General features: G+C 48.6%; 1 protein-coding gene across 1 annotated transcript in view; it reads right to left on the reverse strand.

Moving 5' to 3' along the window:
- TRPM6 (transient receptor potential cation channel subfamily M member 6) overlaps positions 1–23,634 on the reverse strand; it is a 730,325-nt gene that overhangs the window by 85,817 nt on the left and 620,874 nt on the right. The window contains exons 29-31 of the mRNA XM_078675782.1: positions 21,607–21,704; positions 20,000–20,058; positions 18,194–18,219 (exon numbers count right to left, since the gene is read on the reverse strand). Coding sequence (XP_078531908.1) covers positions 18,194–18,219; positions 20,000–20,058; positions 21,607–21,704 — 183 coding nt within the window. The remainder of the gene's footprint in view (positions 1–18,193; positions 18,220–19,999; positions 20,059–21,606; positions 21,705–23,634) is intronic.

The raw sequence follows: 23,634 nt of genomic DNA on the forward strand, positions 1-23,634 counted from the left end.
TACTGTAGATCTTATCAAAGACGGATACCACGAATGCTGGGACTAGGAGGTGCAAATGTCTACCACCAGCTATGTTTATGGTTCAATTTACATTCTGAGGTCAGAGAACACCCCAAGATGGCACACTGACAATAGGAGTTTTTATTAATTATACTTAATAGAATTGAGTGCATTTCCTCCGGATGTAGAATTTTTACTTTTAGAAAGCTGCCATTTACTGCCTAAACCAACAGTACCTTTCTGCCAGTGTCCAGGGTCACATGACTGCAATGGTGTGATGTGTATTTTGCCCGGAAAGGGTACAGAAAGGGCTTGGGTGACTGGACTGGGGAAGAGTGTTCTTCTCCTGAGCAGGATGAGAGAGCTCCAAAGGGTAGCCAGAAAGCTGTGCCCACCCCATCCCGACTTTTGGAGCTGCCTGCTCTGTCACTGGCAAATGCAGCTGACACCTGGGCATACCTGTCCTTTGTTACTCTAGACAGTTTTGAACTACACCCAGGAGAAGGGGCAGAACTCACCAGAACCAGTTTTGGGTTAGACAAAAAGAGAAACCCCCGCACACAGGCTGACACTGGGCAAAAAAGTGGCACCCTCCAACCTCTCATCAGAACACTCCTAGACCTGTGGATAATTCAGAAGAAGACCTGCTTTGCTGTCTGAAGAAGGAAGGATGGATGTGCTTGCCTTGAACCCAGGAACACCGGAAGTTACTTCTAGGGTCAGTTGGTGGACCTACTGTTTGAGCTGCATTGACATAACAAACTTCCAGAGGCCTTCCCTGCAACCGCCCAGCTGACCAGCAACAACTGGACCTGCCGGTACCCTGCTGCTAGCCTCTGCTGGAGGGAGTCCTGATCTCTAAAACTGTCTTGGACCCTTGGCTGACATCAGAGTGCACTCCACCTACTCCAAAACTGCAAAGACTGAACTACAGGTGAAAATCCATAAGGGCTTTTAGCGACTCTTCACGGCAGCAGTGACTGTCCACATCTCTCACCAACGCAAATATCCGACGGTGATCTGCTCATCAACCCCACAACGATCTCATTTTGCTCCCATTAATGTGCAGTCCTTGTGTCTGACCATCATTCCAACACAGTTGGCCTAAACATGTGTCACTGACCAGGTCCAGCATTTATAACTCTGCTCCTACTGATTGGATTTTTATCACATTGGTGTCATTTTATTTATTAAAATAGTCTCAACTTTTCTATATTGGGATTATTCTTGGTTTGTGTTTTTTACCATATTACTGTTTGAGGTCTGCCTGAATACTGCCTCTACGTTAAGTCTTACTGCTTTTGTGCCAAACTACCAAATGGTTAAGCACAGGTTAATTTAGTGACTTTTCTGGTTCACCCTGACGAATATTGTGTTTATTAGTTGAGTGGAACTCCCGCCCGTCTCAACTATTTTTTTTTTTTAATACTTTATTTTGAGCGTGATGTAAAAACATACATTTGAGCAAACCAGCACATGTCTCATCCGTAACGCAAGGAGTCGGAGAGTTCTCAACAGACACAGCCATTCAGCCCACATCCCGGAGGCTGGGCGGCAGTTAGGTACCAGAAACATGGGCTCCGTAGTCATGACAAAGCAAAAAACATGCCGTAAATACAGCCAGATAAAAATACATCATCACTGTGCTCTTTTCTGTTTACTAGAACAAATGGAAAAACGTTCCCCCCCCCTCCCCCCACAAACTCGGCATCAGTGAAAAAACAGGTATATACATTCCGTTCAGGTCGACAGGGCCCATCCGGGCGCAGGTATCATATCAAAGACAAACACAGATCCATTAGGGATAGCAAGTAAATCACCTATTTACAGAGGGTATGCGTGCGGTATTAGGACGACACTAGCTCGGAGCAATCCCCTCATCACCACTCCCGTCCACCTCCGCCCCGGAGACCGACCCCTGTGGAGTGAACAGCTCAGCACTGGTGGCATCCGAATCACTATCTACAGAACCCACCGCACACATCATGCGCCATGCTAAGAGGTCCTCCTGCAGTTTGTCATCTCTATGTGTATGTTGCATGTGTGTTTCCTCCGCCAGGGACCATTCCTTGAAGTCTCTAAGCCAAGATGTCACCTCCGGGGCTCGACTTCCCATCCAGGTGATGGCCACCCTGCGTCTTGCGAGCACCAATAGCAGCTGCAACAGCTTATAGGACAATTTACTCTTTTTAGGCTTGGGCACCAGGGCCAACAGACAATGTAGTGGATCCAAGGCGATCCGGAGTCCCGTAATCTGCCTGATGCGCCCAACCACCTGCCCCCAGAAGGTCGCTACCGGCGGGCACTCCCAGCCTAGATGGAAAAAACCCGCCCCACTCTGTCCACATCTAGGGCAGTCGTCTCGTCGGTCGTTGGAGATGCGGTGTAAGGACACTGGGGTAAATATAGGTGCGGTGCATAAAATTTAAGTGGATGAGCTTGAATCGTGCGTTACACGAAACCATACGGGTCAATGTGCCGATTCGTTTGCGCCGGTCGGGTTCCAGCGGGATCCCGAGATCCGCCTCCTATGCAGCCCAAGCCGGGGAGACCGATGTGGAGGATCTGAGTCCCTCCGCATCGCGGCATACAACAACGCAGTGAGCCGTCGGCCCCTGCCACAGGAAAAGAGGATGTTAAGGGTGTGCGACATCGGAGGCGCCTCCGGGAACTGCGGCCAGGTCACTCGCGCCATATCCTGCAGTCCCCTATAATGTAGGTAATGCCCCTCCGTCAGGCCAAAGGCTGCCGTGGCCCCCTCGAAGGTTACAAAGGAGTCATCCAGGCACCGGTCCGCCAACGTTTCACATCCCTCCTCCCTCCAGGATCGGAAGGACATGTGTTCTGCCATCCGCACTACAGGCGCCAGAATCCACACTGGCAATTCCCTATGGAAAGGGGCTCGCCTCAGGATTTTCTCTACGAACCTTTGCCAGATCGTTGCAGCGTGCCTCACCACATAGGGTAAGGACACATCCGCTCCCCGTCCTTGCATCAGTGCTACCTGGAGGGTCTCCTCATCAGTCCGTCCTGCCAAGAGGGCCAATTCCCAGTTAGCCGTGCCGGAGAACCAGCGCGCAGCTGGGTGGAGCTGTGCCGCGAAATAGTATAGGTCGAATCTTGGAGCCTCTAGACCTCCCTCCTCCCGACTCCGGACGATAGTGCGCAAAGCAATTCTACTGCGCTTACCCGCCCAGAGTAATGACGTAAGCAGTGAGTCAAGTGTGCGAAACAGGCTTGTCGGGATCGGGCACAGCGAATTCTGTAAGACGCACAGCAGTCGCGGGAGCATCACCATTTTAGCCACCGCCAATCGTCCCATGAGGGAAAGCGGAAGCGTGTTCCAGAACGAGACTGACTGCTGAAGGGATCGCACCACGCGCCCGGTATTGCGGGCCAGCAATTGGTCATCCGTCGGCGCCACCTGGACGCCCAGATATCGGAAGGCTTCCAGTTCCCATCGCAACCCCAGATGTGGGAGGTGCGCCCGCTGGTCGGGGTCATATCCCGCCAAGGGGAAAATGAGGGATTTATCAGGATTAATCCGGAGACCCGAGGCCGCGCCGAAGCGATCCAATAGCTGCAGCAAAAGTGGCAGCGACTCATTCGGGGAAGTTAGGTAAAATAGAGCATCATCTGCGTACAGGGGGACCACATTGACGGTGTCCCCCACCCTGGCACCCCACTGTGCCATTTCCATCCGCACTAGGACCGCCAAGGGTTCAATTGCCAAGGCAAAGAGCAGCGGCGAGAGGGGGCACCCCTGCCGCGTGCCCCTGCCCAGGGGCCAGTCTTCTGATCGGGCTGCGCCGAGGCGAATCCGAGCTCGAGGTGACCCATAAAGGATCCGGATCCAGTTACAGTAGATGGGGCCCAGACCCACCATTCGAAGCACTTCCAGTAGATACCGCCAATCCACCGTGTCGAATGCCTTGGCCAGATCTATGGACACCAGGACCTGGGGGTCCTGACTATCGCGCACCTCGTGTATAATATGGTTCAACCGGCGGAGGTTCATCGCACTGTTGCGACCGGAAATGAAGCCGCATTGATCCTGATGCACAAGATGCGCCATGTGCGGTGCCAGACAATTAGCTAACATTTTCGTGAGAAGTTTTGCGTCCGTGTTGATGAGAGTAATGGGCGGATACGCTGCAGGGTCGCAGCTGTCGCCTCCGGGTTTGAGAATCATGCACACCTCCCCCTGATTCATAGTGGGGGGGAGGGCGGCACTCTCCAGCGCCTCACCATAGAGCTGCAGGAGCCGGGGGGCTAGGGCCTCCTCAAATGTCTGGTAGAATTCCGGGGGAAACCCATCCCCTCCAGGGGTCTTGGCCCGCGGCAGACTGGCCAGCGCGACCTTGAGCTCATGTAGGGATAAGGGGACCTCTAACTCCTTCTCCGCCTCCTCCGATAAAGTCTGGAGGGGCAATCCCCGAAGGTGAGCCTGAGAACCGGACTCCGTAACCGAGGGGTCTGCAGCATATACTGCCTGTAAATGGGCCCGTAGAACCCCCAGGATACCCGCCTCCGAATGTACGAGGTCCCCCGCAGGGTTGCGCAGAGCAGCTATCCGTTCCGGGGCGAATTCTCTCTTAAGAATCCAGGCCAGTAGTCTCCCAGCCTTATCCCCTTCGCGATGGAGTCGCTGACGATACTGGCCCAGAGTGTACTTATCCAGCCTGGTCAGTATGTCCTGGACCTCCTCCTTGGCCGACCTCTCCGACTCCAAATCCGGGTCGTCTGGGTCCGAAAGAGCCTGACAGTTCCGTAGGCGGTCCTCCGCCTTACCCAGGTCACGGAGTAATTGCTTCCGGACACCATAGGTCAGGCCCATGCACGAACCACGCACCACAGCTTTCATGGCATCCCATTTGACCGCATAGGACAAGTCAGCTCCACCCCAGTTCAAATCCAAATAATCAGTAAGAGCTGTCTCCACATGGGCTTTACCCACTGGGTCTTGTAATAGATCCCCCGGCATCCTCCAGATCCGAGGACGAGATGGCCGGACAAGCCACTGGGCTACGCACGTCACCGGGGAATGGTCTGACAAGAAGCGGGCCTGGTGGGTGACCGTCAGGGAGAGGGACACGTCCCTATTCGCAGCGAGGACCCTGTCCAGTCTGCTATGCGTATTATGTGTCGGAGTGTAGCAGGTATACAATTTTTGTGAGGGATGGTGCTGTCGCCATATGTCTACAAGCCCCAGATTAGCCATCACTTCCCGAAGGTTCGCCGTCATACGAGGTTTCGTGCCGGCCCTGGGGGGATGCCTGTCCAACTCCGAGTCTAACACACAATTAAAGTCCCCAAACCAAAGGAGGGGGGCATCAAGCTCCAAAACCAGGACATCCTGGAGCCGGGAGAAGAAGTCAGGGTCATCAACATTGTGCGCATATGAATGTAAGATCGCTAAATCCCTTCCATCTAGCTTCACCCGCAGTAGCAGGTACCTACCCTCTATATCAGCCTCTACATATTGTACTGCAAAGGGTACCCCGGGGGCCACCCAGATCAATACCCCCCTAGCATAGGTAGAGAAGGAGGAGTGGAACACCTGATCTCTCCATTTTTTAGCCAGTTTTTGAGCACCCTCATCTGTTAGATGCGGTTCCTGCAGACATGCGATGGCGACTCCGTGGCGGCGGAGGAAGGACAGGACCCTATGTCTCTTGGTGCAGGTGCCTAGCCCCCGCACGTTCCATGTCATCAACTTATAACCCATGGCCTGTGTTGATGCCCTTCCGGGGTACTAAGCGCATTCCAGTGGGTTCCCCCGCTTGTGACCCTGAACGGTGCCTCGATGCCAACAACAATCATCCCCCAACCTTTGAAAGCCCCAAACCCCTCAACTCCCCCAGAACACACCCAACCACCCCCACCCACAAGGAAACAGGCAGTGAAAACCATAAAACATGCTACCTTGCCCTCCCCCTGCCAGTGCCAGGATGTGCACAGCCACCCCATCCGTTCCATACAACTCCACACACACACCAACCCAACCGGTACTCCCCACCCACCCCCCTCCCAGCTCCCCGCTAGACCCAGACTTACATAGCAAATCTCAGGCAAGATACTACAACAGAGCATACAGTTACCCCGCCTTAGATTCCCCCTCAACTGGATGCAAGTCCTCCGCTCCATCCCATCATCCCGAGCAAACCGCGGAGCCCACCCGCCTCACAAAGGATCAGCAAGGGCATCAAAGTTCCTCCCACACCAAGGACAACATTGCAGAGTTTACAAGTACCTCAGGATGGGACCGGCTGCGTCATTGTCTCGGGTAGTCCGGTCTCAGGAATCACCGGTGCCTCGGTGTCTGTGGTGGGCACCGTATCTTGCAGGGTGTCCGGAACCAAAGTGTCCCCAGGGAGAGACCTGAGCAGAGACTCCGGGCCCGCCTCCCCCCCGGGTGGTCCCAGCAGGAGAACGCCATCCTCACCCACCATGATTCTAGGCTCTGCAGGATCCATTGAGGCAGATCGGCGCCGTCGTCTCCCGCGGCTTCGTCGCTGAGGGCAGGTGCCCCACGTCTCCCGGGGACCTCCTCGTTCTCCCGGTGGTAGATCATCGCCGCGTATCTCTAGCCACTCCCAGACCTCCGCCGGGGATTCGAAAAAATGAGCACGACCTTGTGAGAGTACTTTGAGCTTAGCTGGGTACAAGAGCATATACTGCAGCTTCATCTCCCGGAGCTTCAGTTTCACGGCCAGGTAAGATTTCCGCTGCTCCTGTACCTGCTGGGTGTAGTCCGGATATATGGAGATGCGGCTGTTTTCAATAGTGAGGTTGTCCGTTTCCCTTGCCGCCCTCAGTATACAGTCCCGGTCCTTGTAGTTCAATATCTTGGCGATAAGTGCTCTCGGGGGTTCCCCCGGGCGCGGCGGCGGCGGCACCAGGGCCCTGTGCGCCCGTTCGATAACAAAGACACTGGATAGTCCCTGTGGGCACAGGTGGGTCCGAATCCAAGTTTCCAGATAACGTTCGGCGTTGCCCGCCTCCAATCGTTCCGGCACACCTAGGACCCTGATGTTACTACGGCGTGCCCTACTCTCCGCGTCCTCTTCTCCAGGGCAAGTGTCGTAGTCGTGAGGGTCGTTACCGTTTTCTTGAGGGAGGCCACCTCACCCTGCAGTTGAGTGATATTGCTCTCAGCGTCAGAGACCTTATCCGCCACCTTACGGAGATCCGTGCGCAAGAGGTTGACATCAATAGAAACTGTCTCGATCTGCCGCTCAAGCGCAGTGTGAGAGCCCTGTATAGCTTTCAGCAGTTCAGCTCTGGATGGTTCCGCCGGCCCCTCCGCACCCTCCTCTTGGCCAGTCTGACGGGTAATTCTTTGTGAGGGCAGCCTCTGGGTAGTGTATTGCGTGATTGTGTTGGGCTGGGTGGACTTCGACATCCTGTCTTTACGCATCGCCGGTGGCAACAGGACTCAACAATCCCTCTCTGGGTGACTCCGAGATTTCTCGTACCCCCTGTCTCCCCGCCTCAGGGCTCCAGGCAGTTCCTCGAGGAGCAAGAGGACCCCAGGCCGCATCAAGGCAGGCCCACACACCTGCGCCGAAGGCTATGAGGACCACCCTTGCCCCCTCAGAGCAGCGGCATCGGCGGGGGGGAGTTGAAGTCGACCACCCGCTCAGCCTTGGAGCGGTCAGGAATTGGACGGATCCAGGGGTCCCAGGAGAGCGAATACAGGATGCACCCCACCTCCTCCGTCCAGCAAGCGGCGAGGTTCAGATCCGGCAGGCCAATGCAGGGATCAAGGGTGTCGTAATGGGCTAACACTCCACTAGTCCTCCATTCCCATGGACGTACGGCTCTTCAGGCACCTGGAGATCCGGGAGGCCTGCCCACAATGCTGAGCCCCCGTGGGGAGACCGGGCCTCCAGTCAATCACCCAAGGGCCACCAGCCAAGGAAACAGTCTCTCAGGAGCAGCCGGAGCGCGATCTAGCAGCCTCCTCCCCACCAGGCCGCCGGAGGGGCCCAGGGGAACCAGCACACTCCAGGGAGGCCGGGGCCCAGCAGCAGCGGAGAGAAACGGCTCCACCAAGCGTCGAGTCAGGGACACCGGAGATCGGCTCCCTTCTTCCCTTTTCCACGGCCCAACACGGAGGCGCCCAGGCACCCGACCCCCTGGGCGGGGGGGGGAAAGCAGCACAACGCCTCCGCTGGGGTCCGTAAACCCCCGCCGCACACAGGCCCCAAGGCAGCCTGCGTCTCCGCTATGCCGCGGACAAGATGGCGGCCCAGCCCTGCAGGGCCTCAGCTCCAGAGTTCAGAGCCACCGGGCGGGACACAAGGCCACTCCGCCCTGGACTCCACGTAAGCCTCCAAGTCCCGGCTCCAGGGGCATCGATCCGGGCAGGGGAGCACCCCGCAGATCACTCTGCAGCCTCCGGGCGAGAGGGCGGGTGCCGCGCCTCACCTCTGATCCCCCGACAGGTCCCGAACCGAGCCGAGCGCTCCCGGAGAGCCCTCCGGGGCTTCACAGGCGCTGAAACGGCGGAGCCCCAGATGGCAGCAGGCTCCGCCGATGAAACGAGAACACGGCCGGCACCAGGGAGCCCAGAGAGGCCACTTCCACTGCACCCCTCCGCACCAGGCCGCGATCCCCGGCCTTGCGTAGATGCTCAGCCGGGCCCCTCCGTAACAGCTCTCCCTTCCACAGGATTCGCGGGCGCCGTCGCAACCAGTCGCCAGCCAGGGGGTCTCCAGGACAAGGGGATCTCCGGCAGTCGAATTAGTCCACTAAAGATGCCTGGACAGGATTAATTTCAGGATTTTTCGGGTCCGTCGGACGGGAGCTGGCGGAGCTCACGTCCTGCCAGTCATGTTGCCTGGCCACGCCCCCTTGTACCCCGTCTCAACTATTAACCCAATTCTTACACTGTTACTTTGCTGATCATTCGTTCTATTGTTTGGTAGAGGTATGGAGGTATAAACCATCTTTGAAACTTGAATCAGGCATCTTTTGGGTGCCAAAACGTAACTAAGAAAAAAGTGGGTGGGTTGGAGATACTAATATAAAAGAAACATTAATATGTTATCACAATATTGCAATATTTGTTGCTATTCACACTTCTGATACACATTGCTGTCACTGGTTTGTTAAGTTTCATAATAGTTAGGAGTAATAATGTATGCTCTAAAATAGGATTTTGGTTTTAAAATAATCTTTCAAATAAATCCTTGGTTTTCCATTGTTCTTGAATGGGTCTTTCCATAAAAACGAGGGTTTGGGTTCACCTAACTATTCCTGTGTATCTCACAGGATTGCTTGTTACATAGAACACATCTCACTCAAGTCCTGCTCAGTGGGTTATAGGGTGGTTGCAGTCTAATTGGCTATCTGTCTTCGATTGGCACATTATCAACGTCAGTGATGCATATGGTCTAGAAAGTCTATTATTGTGCCATGATTTGGAAATGTAATACTGAAAAGGTATCAACTGTGGAAGGAGGGAAATACATTTGAAACTAGAAAATGACTAGTAAGTAACCTCTCACACTTTCAACTACCCAATGTTGCAGATGAAGTAAACACAGCAAGACAACGAGACTGCTGGTGGACCTTAGCTTAATGGCACCCCTTGGGTTCGTGAAGCAAAAACAACAAGTTTCTGGCTATTAAAAACAAAAAAGTAGTACCTAATCGGATATTGTTGCATAAAAATATGCCGCAGTCAAGAGTAAATAACAAAACACTACTATTCACCTTCAAATGCCTATGGAAGTCACAAGGCTAAGCTGGAGCCATGGAAAACAGGGCTCCTCAATGAAGGAATGGATCAGCATATCCTCTCTTTGATTTCCGGTTCTAGGTGGGTATATGTAGTGATAGTTTAGTTTCCAGTTTAGTTTATTTTGCATAGTTACTGAAAACCATTGAAACATTTTTTTTTAAAAGAGGAAATGCATTAGAGTTAATATAATACACCAATAAAATTGATAAAACAAATACTAAAAATGCTCTACAATAGTTAAATATTATCAATGCGAGCGATTGCGAGAATCGACTGATTCACAGGATAAAGTGCAATGCAATCCCTGAGCTTTGCTAATGTCAGGCGTGCGAGTGATAAGGTGCCATACATTGCGTAAAGTTCAGTTGTTATAACCTGCTCAAAGTTATAAAGGGTGTGGAAGGTGCCCCTTTTCTTGATAAAATCGAGAGAATCCACACCCAGTTTGTATGCCGAGTTCTCCAAGGCAGCTTCTTACTTCTGTGGCCGAGATTGGGCTGTTAATTTAAGCATTGTTTGTTCGGCCAACATAATAAACTTTACCATTCTGTAGTTCAGTTTCGTGCCCCTCGGATTAAAGCATGGCAGCACTGCTTGCCTCCTAGTGTGGATGCCTTTCTGCTTGAAGGGGTCTTTTAGCAGTTGTGACTGTTCGTCCTTGAATGTGCAAATTAAATGTAAGATGTCTCCTTGAGTAGTGTTGCACAGCCTGCAAGTGTTTTGGGTTATTGCCCTCTGCCAAGGTGGAAGGTGCGGACTGCATGGAAGGATGCCCAGCCTATAATTTAAGAATTTTATTTTTATGGATTTGGGACAGCCCTAATTAAAGTACTTCTGCAGTGCAAGTGTTTTGTAGGTATTTAGGGTCATTCAGGTACTATGCGTTCTGGCTGAGAACATTTCCTTGTCATCTACCAATGAGATTTTTTTATGCATGTCAAAGCCAGTTTTTTGAAGGTCAGGTGGCCGAGTTGTGTATTCCAGAGTTCCGTGAGCCTAGTAGTATCCAAAGATGTCTGCAGGTAGCTTCTCGCGTGGGAGGATTCCCTGTGCTGGATTTCATGCCATAGCAATTGATTTATGGAGTTTGGGGCAGCAGCTCTGATCTTATGCCAGCAGATAATATAAAATCCATGCCTGGCCAGTGATTGTTGTAGATGTCCAAACTCCAGCCTTATTTGAGCGGGTATAATAGCATGGTTCTGTAAGCTTTGACCAGAGTGCTATCTATTGCTTTGGTGTCTCTACCTCCATTACTTCGCTGCCGTAGGTGATCGTAGGAAGTAGTTTGGCTTGAGCTACCTTCAGAAGCAGGCTCAGTGTTTGCCCCGTCAGCTTGTTTGTGAGGTTTTTCATAGATAGTGCAATAACAAACCCTCTCCTTCTTATTTCGTCTTTTTGGCGCGTGAATGTCCTTTCCTTGTCGATTATGACTCCCAGGTATTTGTATTCCTGGGATGGTTTGAGTTGTGTGCCTCCCAGATACCATTTCCTCTGCCGGTTTCTTTTGTTATTTACGGACATTGACCGAGTCTTGCTAAAGTTGATTTTAAGTTGTTTTCTGTTGTGTAGTTCTGCATTTCCATTAGTAGATGTTGAAAACCCACGTATGTGTGACTGAGCAGAACTACATCATCTGCATACATAAGGTTGGTCAGTACTTTGCCTCCTAGCTTGGGTGCATGTGAGTTGCGGATGACGAGTGCTTTTGGAAGGTCAGCCATAAATATGTTGAACAGTGTGGGAGCAAGCACACAGCCCTGCTTCAGTCCTTTGGTCGTAGGGACCTTTGAGGAGAGGTGAGTACCGCTGCCTAGCTTCACCTGCACCCAGGTATCTGTATGGAGAAGTGCCAAGATGTTTAAAATTGGCTGTGGGATTCAATGGCGCACCAGCTTCCCCCACAGTATGCCCCCTCCACGTTATCAAATGCAGCGCTGAAATCGATGAAGCATAGGTGCAGAGGAAGGTTGGATGTTTTTGCTGAGTCAATCAGTAAAGAGAGAGCTAGAATATTTGTTGATGTCCCAGCTGTTTTACGAAAGTCTCTCTGGTTTATCGGTATTATCTTGTTTGCTTCCGCCCAGTTAGTGAGGTCCTCCAGGTCAGTGCCGGCAAAGTATTTTGCTTCATTGTCTATTAATGCTACTAGCCGATAGTCACTTGGCTCTGCCTTAATGTCTTTTTTGTGGATTGGCACGATTGTTGAACCCTTCCATGATTCTTGTATTCTTTTTAAAAGCCTGAATTCCAGGAAAAGAGGTTGCAGGATGTCGGCCCAATCATCCGACTTGGCTTTGAACAGTCCAGGTGGAATACCTTTTGGTCCCGCTGCCCCTTCTCTTCTCCCTTTTGGGATCTGCTTTTTTATCAGCAGTGACAGTGGGCTGCTGGCTGCGCAGGGTGGAGTAACTTCAATGGCTGGCATCTTCAGCTCCGACGTCTTATTATTGCGTACTCCTATGTGGTCCTCTGTGGCCCTCTGTTGGCCAGCTGTTGCGATCTTGTATTCCGCTGCCTTTCAATTGGTTATTGAAGTGCTTGATGAGAAATTCCACTCAAATTTCTTCCGAAATGTGTGACGAGATTCCCTCATGATGAGAATGGATTATCCCGTTCACAGTTTTCCAAAAGCGGGCGCTGTCGTGATTTAAATTAAAGTTTTGCCCAGAGTGCATTGACTTGATCTTTGTTGGTGTCCCTTTTCAGTTTTCTGAGTGAGGTCCTTTGGTCCCTGAGCAGTGAGCGTATGTTTGCGTCACCAGGGTGTTTTTTCAGCCTGCGCATTGTGCTGTTTGTTAACTTTTATGAGGCGCTTGAGGCGATTTCATTGACCTTACGGGATTCTGTTTCTCCGTCTTGAGGCCTGGGAGTGCACTTTTCCGACTGTGGATGGCAGCCTGACAGTCTAAAAGTGTGGCTGTGAAGTGTCCCCAATGGGCTATTTGATCTTTTGAACTTGTCATTTGTGATTTAAAGAGTTTGATCGCTACAACTGCCTGAGATTCTGCATTAGTTGTTGAGCATTTGATCCTTCTTAGGTTGGAGGTGTAGGTAGACCCCAGGGTTAGATCTTGCTTGATAGTGCTAGAAGCAGTGACTGTTAACTGCAGTTCTTGTGGGTGGTGGTCGCTCTCCCCCTTGTCCCCCATTCTGAACCCAGAGAAATGTGTGAACAATGAAAGGTTTACGAACGTGTAGTCCAATATGGAGCTTGTTGTTGTGGAGTAAAATGATTCTACAGGAGGTGAATTGTCGGGGAATCTGCCATTGAGGGCTAAGAGGTTTAGATGGTCTAGAAGGCAGCTTTTCCTGCAGCTCTTCCTTCTGTATGTTGGTGCGCATTGGGTTGGGGTGTTATAAATTGCAGTTTGCATTGTAGCCTCTTCTCCCCTGATGTTCCGAAAAGGTATTGGTTTTGGTCCCCTGACAAGATAAACTGAGGTTTTCATCTATATTGCATACCTTGTTACTTGGTCGGTTAGCCTTTTTGAATCTTTCAATTTTTTGTTTTGGATAGATATATGTGTTACTTAGGCCCACCTCCGTTTCTTTGCCCTGGAGGGATATGGTGATTTTAACTGCTATTGTAGCTCCTGAGGTAAAGCCCATGAGCGCTGCTGATGGTATATTCGTTGTAGATATGTAAGTAGCGAGCCCCCCAGACCGGTGTCCAAATTTCCTCCCCTTGTGGCTGGTGTGGTGAAGCACATAAAGCCCTGAATATGATGTGGGTACGTGAGCCAGGTTTCTTGCAGCATGATTATGCCGAAGTCACTGACATATCGCAGGAAGTCCGGGTCCTCTATTTTTGTTGATAGACCATTGATGTTCCACAAGCATAAACTGAATGGCGCCTCCTATAATCTTCTGCCTTCATCTTGTGAATAGCGTCAGTACCCTTTTGTGCATGTAGTTATGGTTCGGGTAATTAATTCATTATAGGCTGAATGACTCCAAGAAGCTGTGCTATCCTGAGTCTTTCTCGTGGGTTCGCCAGTCCGTTAGTCCGCTGTTGTGGGGATCTTCCCAGTGCCCCTCTGAGCACGGAGCTTGTACTTGCATGGAGTGTTGTTCGTGCTGGGCTTGAATTGCGTGCTAAGAGGGGTAATGGATACCCTAGTTTTTGGTATGGGGATATGTCAATACCCCAGGCTTGGAAAGTGCCCTGTTCTGCTAGGATTTTCTCTGCAATTTTCGTTGATTTCCATGTTGCCTTTGTGGCCTCTGGCCTTAAAGGATTTGCAGTGCGGATGAACTCTATAGAGAGTAGATCAGTTGAGCTCAGACCAGCGAGGGTTGGAATTGCATTCGTTAGCCTTATGATGTTGCCTCTGCTAAGGGTGTCCTGATGACCTTAAGAAGTGAACAAGGGGTAGAAAAGCGTAGCCTGTGTTTATTGCTGCGTGGTTCTTAGTTGTTGTAGTGCTGACGGATGGTCAGTAGCTGTGCGAGTTGCAAGAGATTAGTATGTAAGGCTAGTTGCTTCTTTTGGCTGAGTTTACACTTGTGTGCTTATTGCTCTTAACTGTGAATTCCAAGGGTTTGTGTTGACTATTAATGGCTCTGAAGGTGCCTGTTTTGTGGCTTGCGCTCATATGCTTAGTGCTCTCAGCGGTGAATTCCCATGATTTATTTTGACTATTGTTAAATCTAAAGGTGCCTGATTTGTAGTTTGCACACAGTACTGTGCCTCCTTGTCTGTACTCCTCCAGCTGGTGCGGTCTTTGAATGGTGAGGGGGCCAGCGTAAACTGTGAGTGCCAGTTTGGCCTAGCTTTAATTCCTGAGCCTTCACCGCTGTGCCTGTTGCTTGGATTCATGGTGGTTGCTTTACCCATTGTATTTGCCGGCCTTTGAACTTCCGAGCATTCCTCTGTTGCCTTCAACTGTTGGGGATTTTCAGAGGTTTTGAGTGTTGGGGAGGCTCTCCTGTAAGAACTTGACAATGCTGCGCCTGATAGGAACTGCCCTTATTCGACATATTGGTTAGCGGGTTGGTCTGTAATTCCTTGTGTCTTCCCTATTTTCCACTTGTACCTTATGTTTGGCAGAGGAGAGGTTCCTCCTTGTTCCTGGAGATTGTTAGGGCTGCCGTGGGGTTTGTTTTTGTGGGATTGATTTGCCTGAATTAGTGACCCGTTTATTGTGGTGACCTGAAAAAATTGAAAAGTAGGCTGTTGGAATTGGGGTGGGCTTCCGGTGACGCCCTTTCCCTTTCTGTTGGCGACGCTGTTTAGAGTTGAGCTTCGGGGCTTGAGCCCTTCTAGTTGGTCTTTCGTCAATTTGGTGTGGGCTCCTTCGTTACCATGCCCGCATGTCTTCTCCATGCTCTCTTGTTGGTTGGCTTGCAGAGCCTTGCTGTTTAAGAAGGTTATTGCTTGACCATTGGCCATGCCCTGTGTGATGTTGCAATGGTCCTGGCAAATACTGGTGGGACCAGAGGATACATGTTTTATGTCCTTTATCATTCTATTTAGCATTGAGGGCAGGGTGGAAAGCTTATCAACGATCTGGCTGCAGCTGCAGCTGAGGTGGGCGTCGGATTGGGCTCTCTTGAATAAGCCGTTCAAGTCTCCTAGTTCTCATCAATGCCTGCCATGAAGAGTGCCAAGGTGTTCAGTAGTGAAAGCTGGATGCCTTTTCAGACTGGTATTGAAGTGCGTCAATGGCCAGCTGTATTGTGTTTAAAAGAGAAGCCCAGGTGCTGACAGTTTGTCCTTGCGGGACTCCCCCGCCTTTGACTTGTTTTTGGTCAGGTCTCTAGATGGTGGGTCCCATTTTGGCTCTTGGGGGGGTGCTCCCTTCGTGACTGGTCTGGTGAGTAAGTGGCAAGCATGTCTTCCTATTTTTGTATGTTCAGGTAGGAGATGATCGCCTTCCTCTCCTCTTGCTGAGTTAGGTCCAATGTTCCTGCTAATGGACCTCCTTGATTGATAAGCGGACTCACTTGTGCAAGCAGTGGTAAGGTGGTTGGTGAGTTTACCTTTGCTGTCTGTGATATCAATGCAGGATTGCTGTAAGTGCTGGTCCTCTGTATATGGCTAAGATTGATGTCTATGGCTAGTCCCTTTGTCGCACTCCCTGTGTCTCCTGTGGCGTCACTCCCGTCTTTGGTCGTGGTGATGCTGTCCCCTGCCCCGAGCCCAGGTGGTGGAAGCTGCACATTTCTTTTATGATCAGACTCTTCCAGTGAGAGGGTCCACTGAAAGACACCCTGTTAGCAGATTATATTTAGGGGAGGTCTGGAGCACGCGGGCCCTCCGTCAGAAGCCGGAGAGAGTGTTAGTGCTGTTGCTGGTGCAGGATCCAGTGCTGGATTTGTGGGGACTCGAGACTTGATATGAACTTGCTACCATTGTTGTTGGAGCATTGAGTTTCTTAAAAGCCATGTTGAGATCAAGTTGTTTTCAGCGATGGTGTGCAGGCCCTTTGGGCTGCCCATTTGTTCGGAGCACATCGATCTCCTGGTGCCATCAGCCTCTAGGGCTGTCAGCCTGGGTTTTGGGATGTGTTGATTAGCTGTTGCGTTTGCCATGGCACTTTTGAGCTCTTTAGATCCCTGATGCCCAGGCAAGCAACCTCAGGTGGTGATTTACTTGGCGATATGCTTGGGGCCGAGAGCTGCAAATGTAGGGGTAGCAGTGGGGTTTGCAGACCTTTGAGAGTGGCGTTGCTTTGCAGAGAACAGATCCTGCGTCCTTAAAGAAAATGAATTTTGTATAGATTTTGGGGTGAGTTAGATGAGTTCCGTGCGTTGAGCTGTTTGGTGTTGACATAACTTTTTGATCCAGGTCTGTTGCTATGAGTTGCAGATTGGCATTTTGCTGAATGCGGGAGTTTTTATTTTTTTCCTTTTTTCCCCAGTCCTGGGGGGATGGGCACCCTAGTTCTTCCTGACCTCATCTACTTGGGTGCGTAGTGCTTAGAGTAGCTGGAGGTTGCTGGCAGTTGATACTTTAGAGGCCGCTTTAGAGGTCCTGGTTTTTTGTGCCTTGGTGTCTCCCAAACTTTTTTCCCTTGGCTGGGCCTTGCAGGCTTACAGAGTTGGGGCTGTAATATGGAAATGGGAGCGAACAGCCCAGGTGTTGTTGTTATTGTTGTAATTGTTGTGGTTGGTTGGGTACAGGCTTAACCCTTGTTCACCCCTTAGGCCTCCTGGAGAATCAGCACTCTAGTCCGTGCCTCCAAAGTATTGATGCTTATGTTGTAGTTTGCCCTATATATCCCCCCTGCTCCCATATACCCCCTTTATTTCCGGTGAACTGAGTATTAAGGGGCACTGGGGTGCAGGATGGACAAAGGGCTGTGGCAGCGGACTATGCTGATGGTGGCCCTGGAGAGCCTAGGCAGATGGCGGATGAATAGCAGATGCCTGGGAGACCCATGTGGTGGCTGGGTGAGGCTGGGTGAGGCCGGATGAGGCTGTAATTTTATGTTTGATGTTTGTTGACTTTTCTATTGGCTTCTAGTTGACTTTTGTTTGCTTTTTAATGAGTTTTGTGTGGGAGGCTGGTAGGCTAATATGGGAGGCTCTGTGTAGAGGTTCTATGTAGAATCTCCACTGTGGGGCTGCCTCCCCCTGCTTCTGCTTCTCCATGCTCCACACTGGGCGTTGAGCTGAATAGCTTGGTCAGCTGGTGCCACTTAGACGGAGGCTGGCTACTGTTTTCTGTGCCTGAGACTGTAGGAGCCTTGCTGAAGGGGAGGAAGGGGGTGGGTCCGAGCAGGAGCACTCGGGGACCCCGTAAGCCACACCTAGCCAGGATGCTTCCGCAGAGTTTCCTGGCTCACTCTTCCACAGATGGGGCTGGCCCACCCCTGAGCTCAGACCCCTTGCTTGTGCTCAACTGCTAAATGCCACCGCCACCACTACGATGATCTCGCACCCTCAACCACTTGCCTCACAGTGTCTCTCGCAGATGCGGGTCGGGAGGAGGTGCGGGAGCTTCGTGGTGCAGACTGTCACCCCCACTGGTGTGTGGGGTGGACGTCTAGGGTATCGGGGGCCTGAAGCAGCAGCAGCTGGCGGCGGCAGTCAGCAATCAGCGAGTGGTTAACAGAGCAGAGCTGTGGAGCCCCCGTGGCAGCTTCGCCTCTGGAGCATGGCGTCTGACGTCACACAAACAGTAGTGATAGAGAGAGTTAGGGTCTCCTCAATAATCATTATTTTTATAATTTTTCTTCCATTTTATTTATGGATTAAGATTTACAGCCTAGGAAATCTATCATGCAACCTTTCTCCATCTCCTCAATATAGAATTGGTCAGAAAAATGCAGGGGAAATTACTATGAGCACTAGAAGAATGATTAGGCATTGAAAACTGAAAAATGCATTACAATTCTTATACAAATAATACTAAATATTAGGTGGCAAAATACAAAATTAGTAGTCACAACACTCTCCAACTGACTGCAAAGATATGGACAAAATTAAACTTACTGTCTGCTCCATTTGAATCACCCGACCTGTTAAAAAAGATTACATGTTAGAAAATGTATGCCCATTTTTCATGGTCAATAGTGATGCATTCCTTCCAATAAAACCATCTTGTTAACTTGATACCAACACAGAAGTACTCTGTAAAATAAGGAAACCAAAGACTACTCTTTCTTCATAGACAAGCCATTAGAATTAGAAATCTCACATAAGATTGTGCATGCAGTGATCTTGGCAATACTTTGCGAGAAAGGGCCAATTTCCAATACAATTAAGACATTATTTCCAATACAGTTAAGAAATGATCAACCTTTAGGCCTTTGTCTCCAACTAAACTTTAATTGTTGGTACATTCAGGATTGTTATATTCTATGAAATGTATGAACAGGCAAGCAGACAGCTCCTGAAATCATGAGATTCTAGAACTAGAAGGTGTAGTCTCACACCACACCTTGATGTTCCTTTGGCAAGGTGTGGGTGGAGTTTATTTTATTCCACCTGATGTTGAACCTCAAGGGTACTGTGGAATCAAATTACCAATGATAGAGTATTGTTTTGGCTACATTTCTTCTATTAGGTTGTCATGAATACACATTGGTAGACTATTTTAATGTGGATTTGCAATTTAAGGGTAGGAAAGCTTCATGAAGGGTATATTTTGTGGAGAAGGGTGATACCTTGTTGGGTTTGAGAGAGAACAGTGAGCCTTGGGGATGATAATTGATTCCAGTCATCCCGACCAAGTGCTTACGGGTGATGGAGAAGAGAAATGAAAAAGCCAATATTCTAAATTATTTCATGAAAGTCTGTTTTTTTTAAAAATAATGTGAACACTATATGTTCCACGACTGAGAAGAGCCCACCACGACTACCGAGCCTCCACCCGAGCCTCCACCTGAGTGTGGAGGCTCCTTGTGAATCATTGCCGTCGACTTCGGAATTTTTATTGGGTTATGTTTAGGTAGAGCCAAGAATCTGCAACATACATTGCGCTTTATAAATACTTTATATCACAACATAACTGGTATATTTAAGATAACTTCATCCGAACGGATCTTAAGTTTATATTGCAGGTGGGGTAGGGGGAGTGTTGCTGAGTTTTCAGAGCTTTGACAACTATCAGAGCTATTTTTAGTCATGTGTATTCAATATGGAATATTTCCCCCCCCCAATTAGGATACTTTTTTGCGTACATTATCCTCCTGCTCAAACCAGGAGGAATATATGCATGGAAAAGGGTCAGGAATTAAGATCAGAGTTTGGATCCAGTAAGTATTTGCAAGTTCCAGTCCCAAAAACTCAAAATGAAAAGAAACTAAAGTGTAGATATCACACAGATTCCGTAACTCCAACCCTCTATCTTCACATCCCATTACCAGCCAATTCTAAATGGGGTCCTGTATGGATTTGGTGCCCCGTTCAGTGCATGACGTATTACTGGGTCTATCTATTAACCTTTTTGTAAGATAGGTTAATTATAAAAGTGATTATACTTGTGCTGTATACAGAGTATTGTTGCTGGAAATTTAAGAATGCTGATAAGCAAACCAGATGTTCTATCTGGGACAAGTTGGACATATGTTAAGGGTTCTGCCCAATGTCTTCTGTTGGATGTTTATAGTTTAGGATGATTACAATGAAATGTCACAAAGAGATATTATACGCAAAAGATGTGTTAACCCTTTTGATGAGAACATGTAACAAGATAAAAAGTGTCTTTAAGTTGGAGTTGAGAGGTTTGTTTACATTTTTTAGTTAATACTGATATGACCTTGTGCATTAATCATCAAATATATTCTGCATACTTACAAAGAGTATCTGCTCAGCTTGCTTTGACTGGTCATCCAAAGCATGTTATTGTTGAGATCCTGTAGGTAGGAGAAATATCATTACATCTATCATTACCCAGCACCACACCAAGCATCTTTGTAAAATGCAACAAACATACATCAAATTCAGCCCTCATCAAAGTTTGTAAATTAAACTTCTGATTTATGATCTGACATTTTACGCCTTCAGGTGGCAAGGGTCCAGTCTAGTGATATACATCTGTCATTTCAGATATAGAATAATATTATCAAAGAAGTCAAACAGTTCTTTTCAAACAGTATAATGTGTACTGTTTGACTGTAGAGTAAACCTTTAGATTGACTCAGCTATTTTATTTTATGGATTTATTCAATGTACTTATACACATGGAGAGGGTTGTTGGTGCAAAGAAGGCTGAGACAGTCAAGCACAAACTGCAGGGCTTTAGAATACCAGCTGGAGAAGAACCAGGTTTTCAGATGTTTCCTTACAGTTAAAATACCTGGAATACAATGAAGGAAAAGAAGAACACCACTGCAAAGTGCCAGAGTTAGAAGGGAAGACGTTCTGCCACCAAGTCATAATCTCCACAGCTGAGCAACTACAACATTTCAACGTGTCCAAGGATGTCACAAATGAGCTGTTTTTTTTTTTAACGAAACTGAGGATCTTTCTTGTGGAGTGATTTATGCAGTTTACAGAGCAATTTAAAAGAGATACATGGCTAAGTGGGAAGCAGGTTTAATTTCTGCAACAAGTTACAAGATACAATGTGTCCTTGGTAATCATTCAGGCTGCTGCATTCTGGATAACCTCCGTATGAGCCTACAAATACTGGGAAAGGGCTCAACAAATAGGATGCCCAAAACAAAATATGATCTGATGATCACATCCACAGGTGCATGGGTAACATACCTTCTAAGCTCAGAAAGCTATGCTCTTGTGAAGGTTCATTAGATTAAAGAAACAGACTGAGGAAACAGAGACCCCCTATTTTATCAGAGTTCAAACTGAGCCAGAGGGCGCCATCTATTAACTGACTTGTCGCATGAAAGCTAAAGCAGTCACACATTTAATTCCTAGAATAGGGGGATTTGCAGGGACTGATAGTTTCAGCATGGCGTTGTGATAGCCAGCTGAATCTGTGATTTAAATACAATGTTAAAGATGATGACCAGAATTTTGCCAGATGTGACCTTGCATCTCCATGGAGCCTTAATCTCTCTGCAGCCTTAAGTATGTATTGAACGTGGTCTATAATCACTTGAGACAAGTATTTATAAGTAAATATTAGACTACAATGGATGCAATTAAATGAAAGCTCAGAATAATATATATGGTGAGTAACGGGTTAGATAGTATGAGAACAACCTAAACATCTTAGAACGGGGGTTACATTTTGCTTACTGCATATAGCCCCACTACTACTGTGAAGAACAATTGAGAACACGTTAGAAATAAGTTACATTCTGTAAACAAATTAAGGTATCTCAGATTTGCAGAATATGCAAATCTTTGATTTATATACTTGAGTTCGGATAAATAATAAAAATAAATGCAAGGTGATTTTACAGTAATCATGACAATACTGTTTTCTCAACCCTCACCTCTCTGGAATGTCTCAAGTAGTCACTGGTTTGTACCAGCTGCCTTTCAATTTCTTGACTCTTCAGGTGCTGATGCAAGTAACTTATACGTTCTAAACCTGCAAAAACAAAAATATTAAAGAAAAATTATAATCCATAGTTTATATATTTGTTATGACTTCACCCAAAGAACTTCTTCAGTACTTAGAAGTATTCTTCATTATCATTTGAGACAATGAAACTTAGATCAGGATGCAATATTTATGTCTGGGATTCAAATAAGTTTTCAATAAATTTACCACAAATCTGAAAATGTTTCCATTTATCTTGACCCCCCAGCCAAACCCATCATACTGGGGACTCGCAGAACAAATTACTTACCTTCAGTAATGCCTTATCTGTAGAGACTCCAACTAGTCGCAGAGTCCTCAGCTTAGAATATTCCCCAGGCAGCAGGCTGGATCCACAAATGTATTGGTGAGCAGAACCCCTGCGCACCAGTAAGTGGTGTTGTTAGGCTCCACAAGACATCGTCCACGCCGAAAGTGACATGTACGGTGGCTATATAGGCGCCACTCCAGTGCACTGACGTCAGTTTCTTTTCACAACTTTCCATGCCAGCAGCACAGAGCTAAGAGGAACAGTGACCACTGGTGCTTAATCTAGGGCCTTGAGGAGGCTAAAGTCTGTTCACAGAGCAGGGAGGATGGCTGGGCCGGTAAGGAATCTGGGGCTAGATAGAATCTCCAAAGGTATGTAACTTGTTCATGTGATAGGGACTTCTAACTGCATATTCCTTACCTTAGAATAGATACCCAAGCAATTACTCCCCATAAGAGGGGTTGCTATATGGATTATACGACCAGTCTCACATAACATCTTGACTAAAAGACTGGAAGAGGTCAGATTAAGAAAAACAGCTTTACAATGGATGAAGAGTTTTCTATCTGACCGCTCTCAGGTGGTCAATTTAGGACCTTATCGATCAACCCCAACAAAATTATCCAAGGGAGTACCTCAGGGCTACATTATTTAACATCTATGTTGCTCCCTTGGCCAATCTTCTGAGGTCCCATGGGTTCATCCCATATCATATGCCGATGACACCCAACTACTCTTCCCATTTAACAAACTCACCTCAGAAGTTCGGGTGGGCTTCTCCAATGGAATGAGAGCAATATCACACTGGATGAGGAAGAATTTCCTCCAGTATAATGTGGGAAAAACGGAAATTATACTCTTTGGAGAGGCACCCCTTCTGTGGAGCTGTGGACACCTGACTGGTGGCCGGTAGACTTAGGCCCCCACCCTGTACCCAAGACAGTGGTCAAAAACCTGGTGATCCGGCCAGACCAGGCACTTACAATGAAGGAGCACTCGGATCAAACTGTGGGGTCCTGCTTCCATGTAATGGGCTTACTACGCCGAATCTTCCCTCTGCTCCCTGATTCCTCTCGGCCGGTTAGTCTCGGCCAACGAAGCTTCGTTGGCCAGACTGCAGGTAGTTCAAAATTCGGCAGCACGATTGGTACTTAATGCCCCACCGAGAACCACTTCTCGCACTCTTCTGATGGAACAACTCTGGCTCCCCATCCGCCAAAGGGTTAAGTTTAAAATCTGCTGCACCATACATAAGGCATTGTACAGCTTAGGCCCCGCTTATCTCTCTGAGAAATTCAAGCCTTATGCTCCCCCTAGAGCTCTCCGCTCAAGCACTAAACAGATGCTGATGGTACCCCGAGTGACAAGAATAAGAATGGGAGGTAGGGCTCTTTCCTATCTTGGCCCTCACTACTGGAACGAGCTTCCCCTACCTCTGAGACAATGCCTAGACCATCTACGCTTTAGGAAGATGCTCAAAACTATTCTTTCCGCCACCTGTTAGCTTGCGGGGGCCAGACCTCTACCTCATGTTCTGCTTAAGTGCAGAGATACCCCTTTGGGGGTCGATTCTAGCGCTATATAACCTTATAAATAAATAAAATAAAATACATTCCTGTAGGACTTAATGGGTGAAATGCCTATCATGCCAGATCTGACTGTCCAGGC

This window comes from Lissotriton helveticus, chromosome 2_1, assembly GCF_964261635.1.
Source record: "Lissotriton helveticus chromosome 2_1, aLisHel1.1, whole genome shotgun sequence".
Lineage (NCBI taxonomy): Eukaryota > Metazoa > Chordata > Amphibia > Caudata > Salamandridae > Lissotriton > Lissotriton helveticus.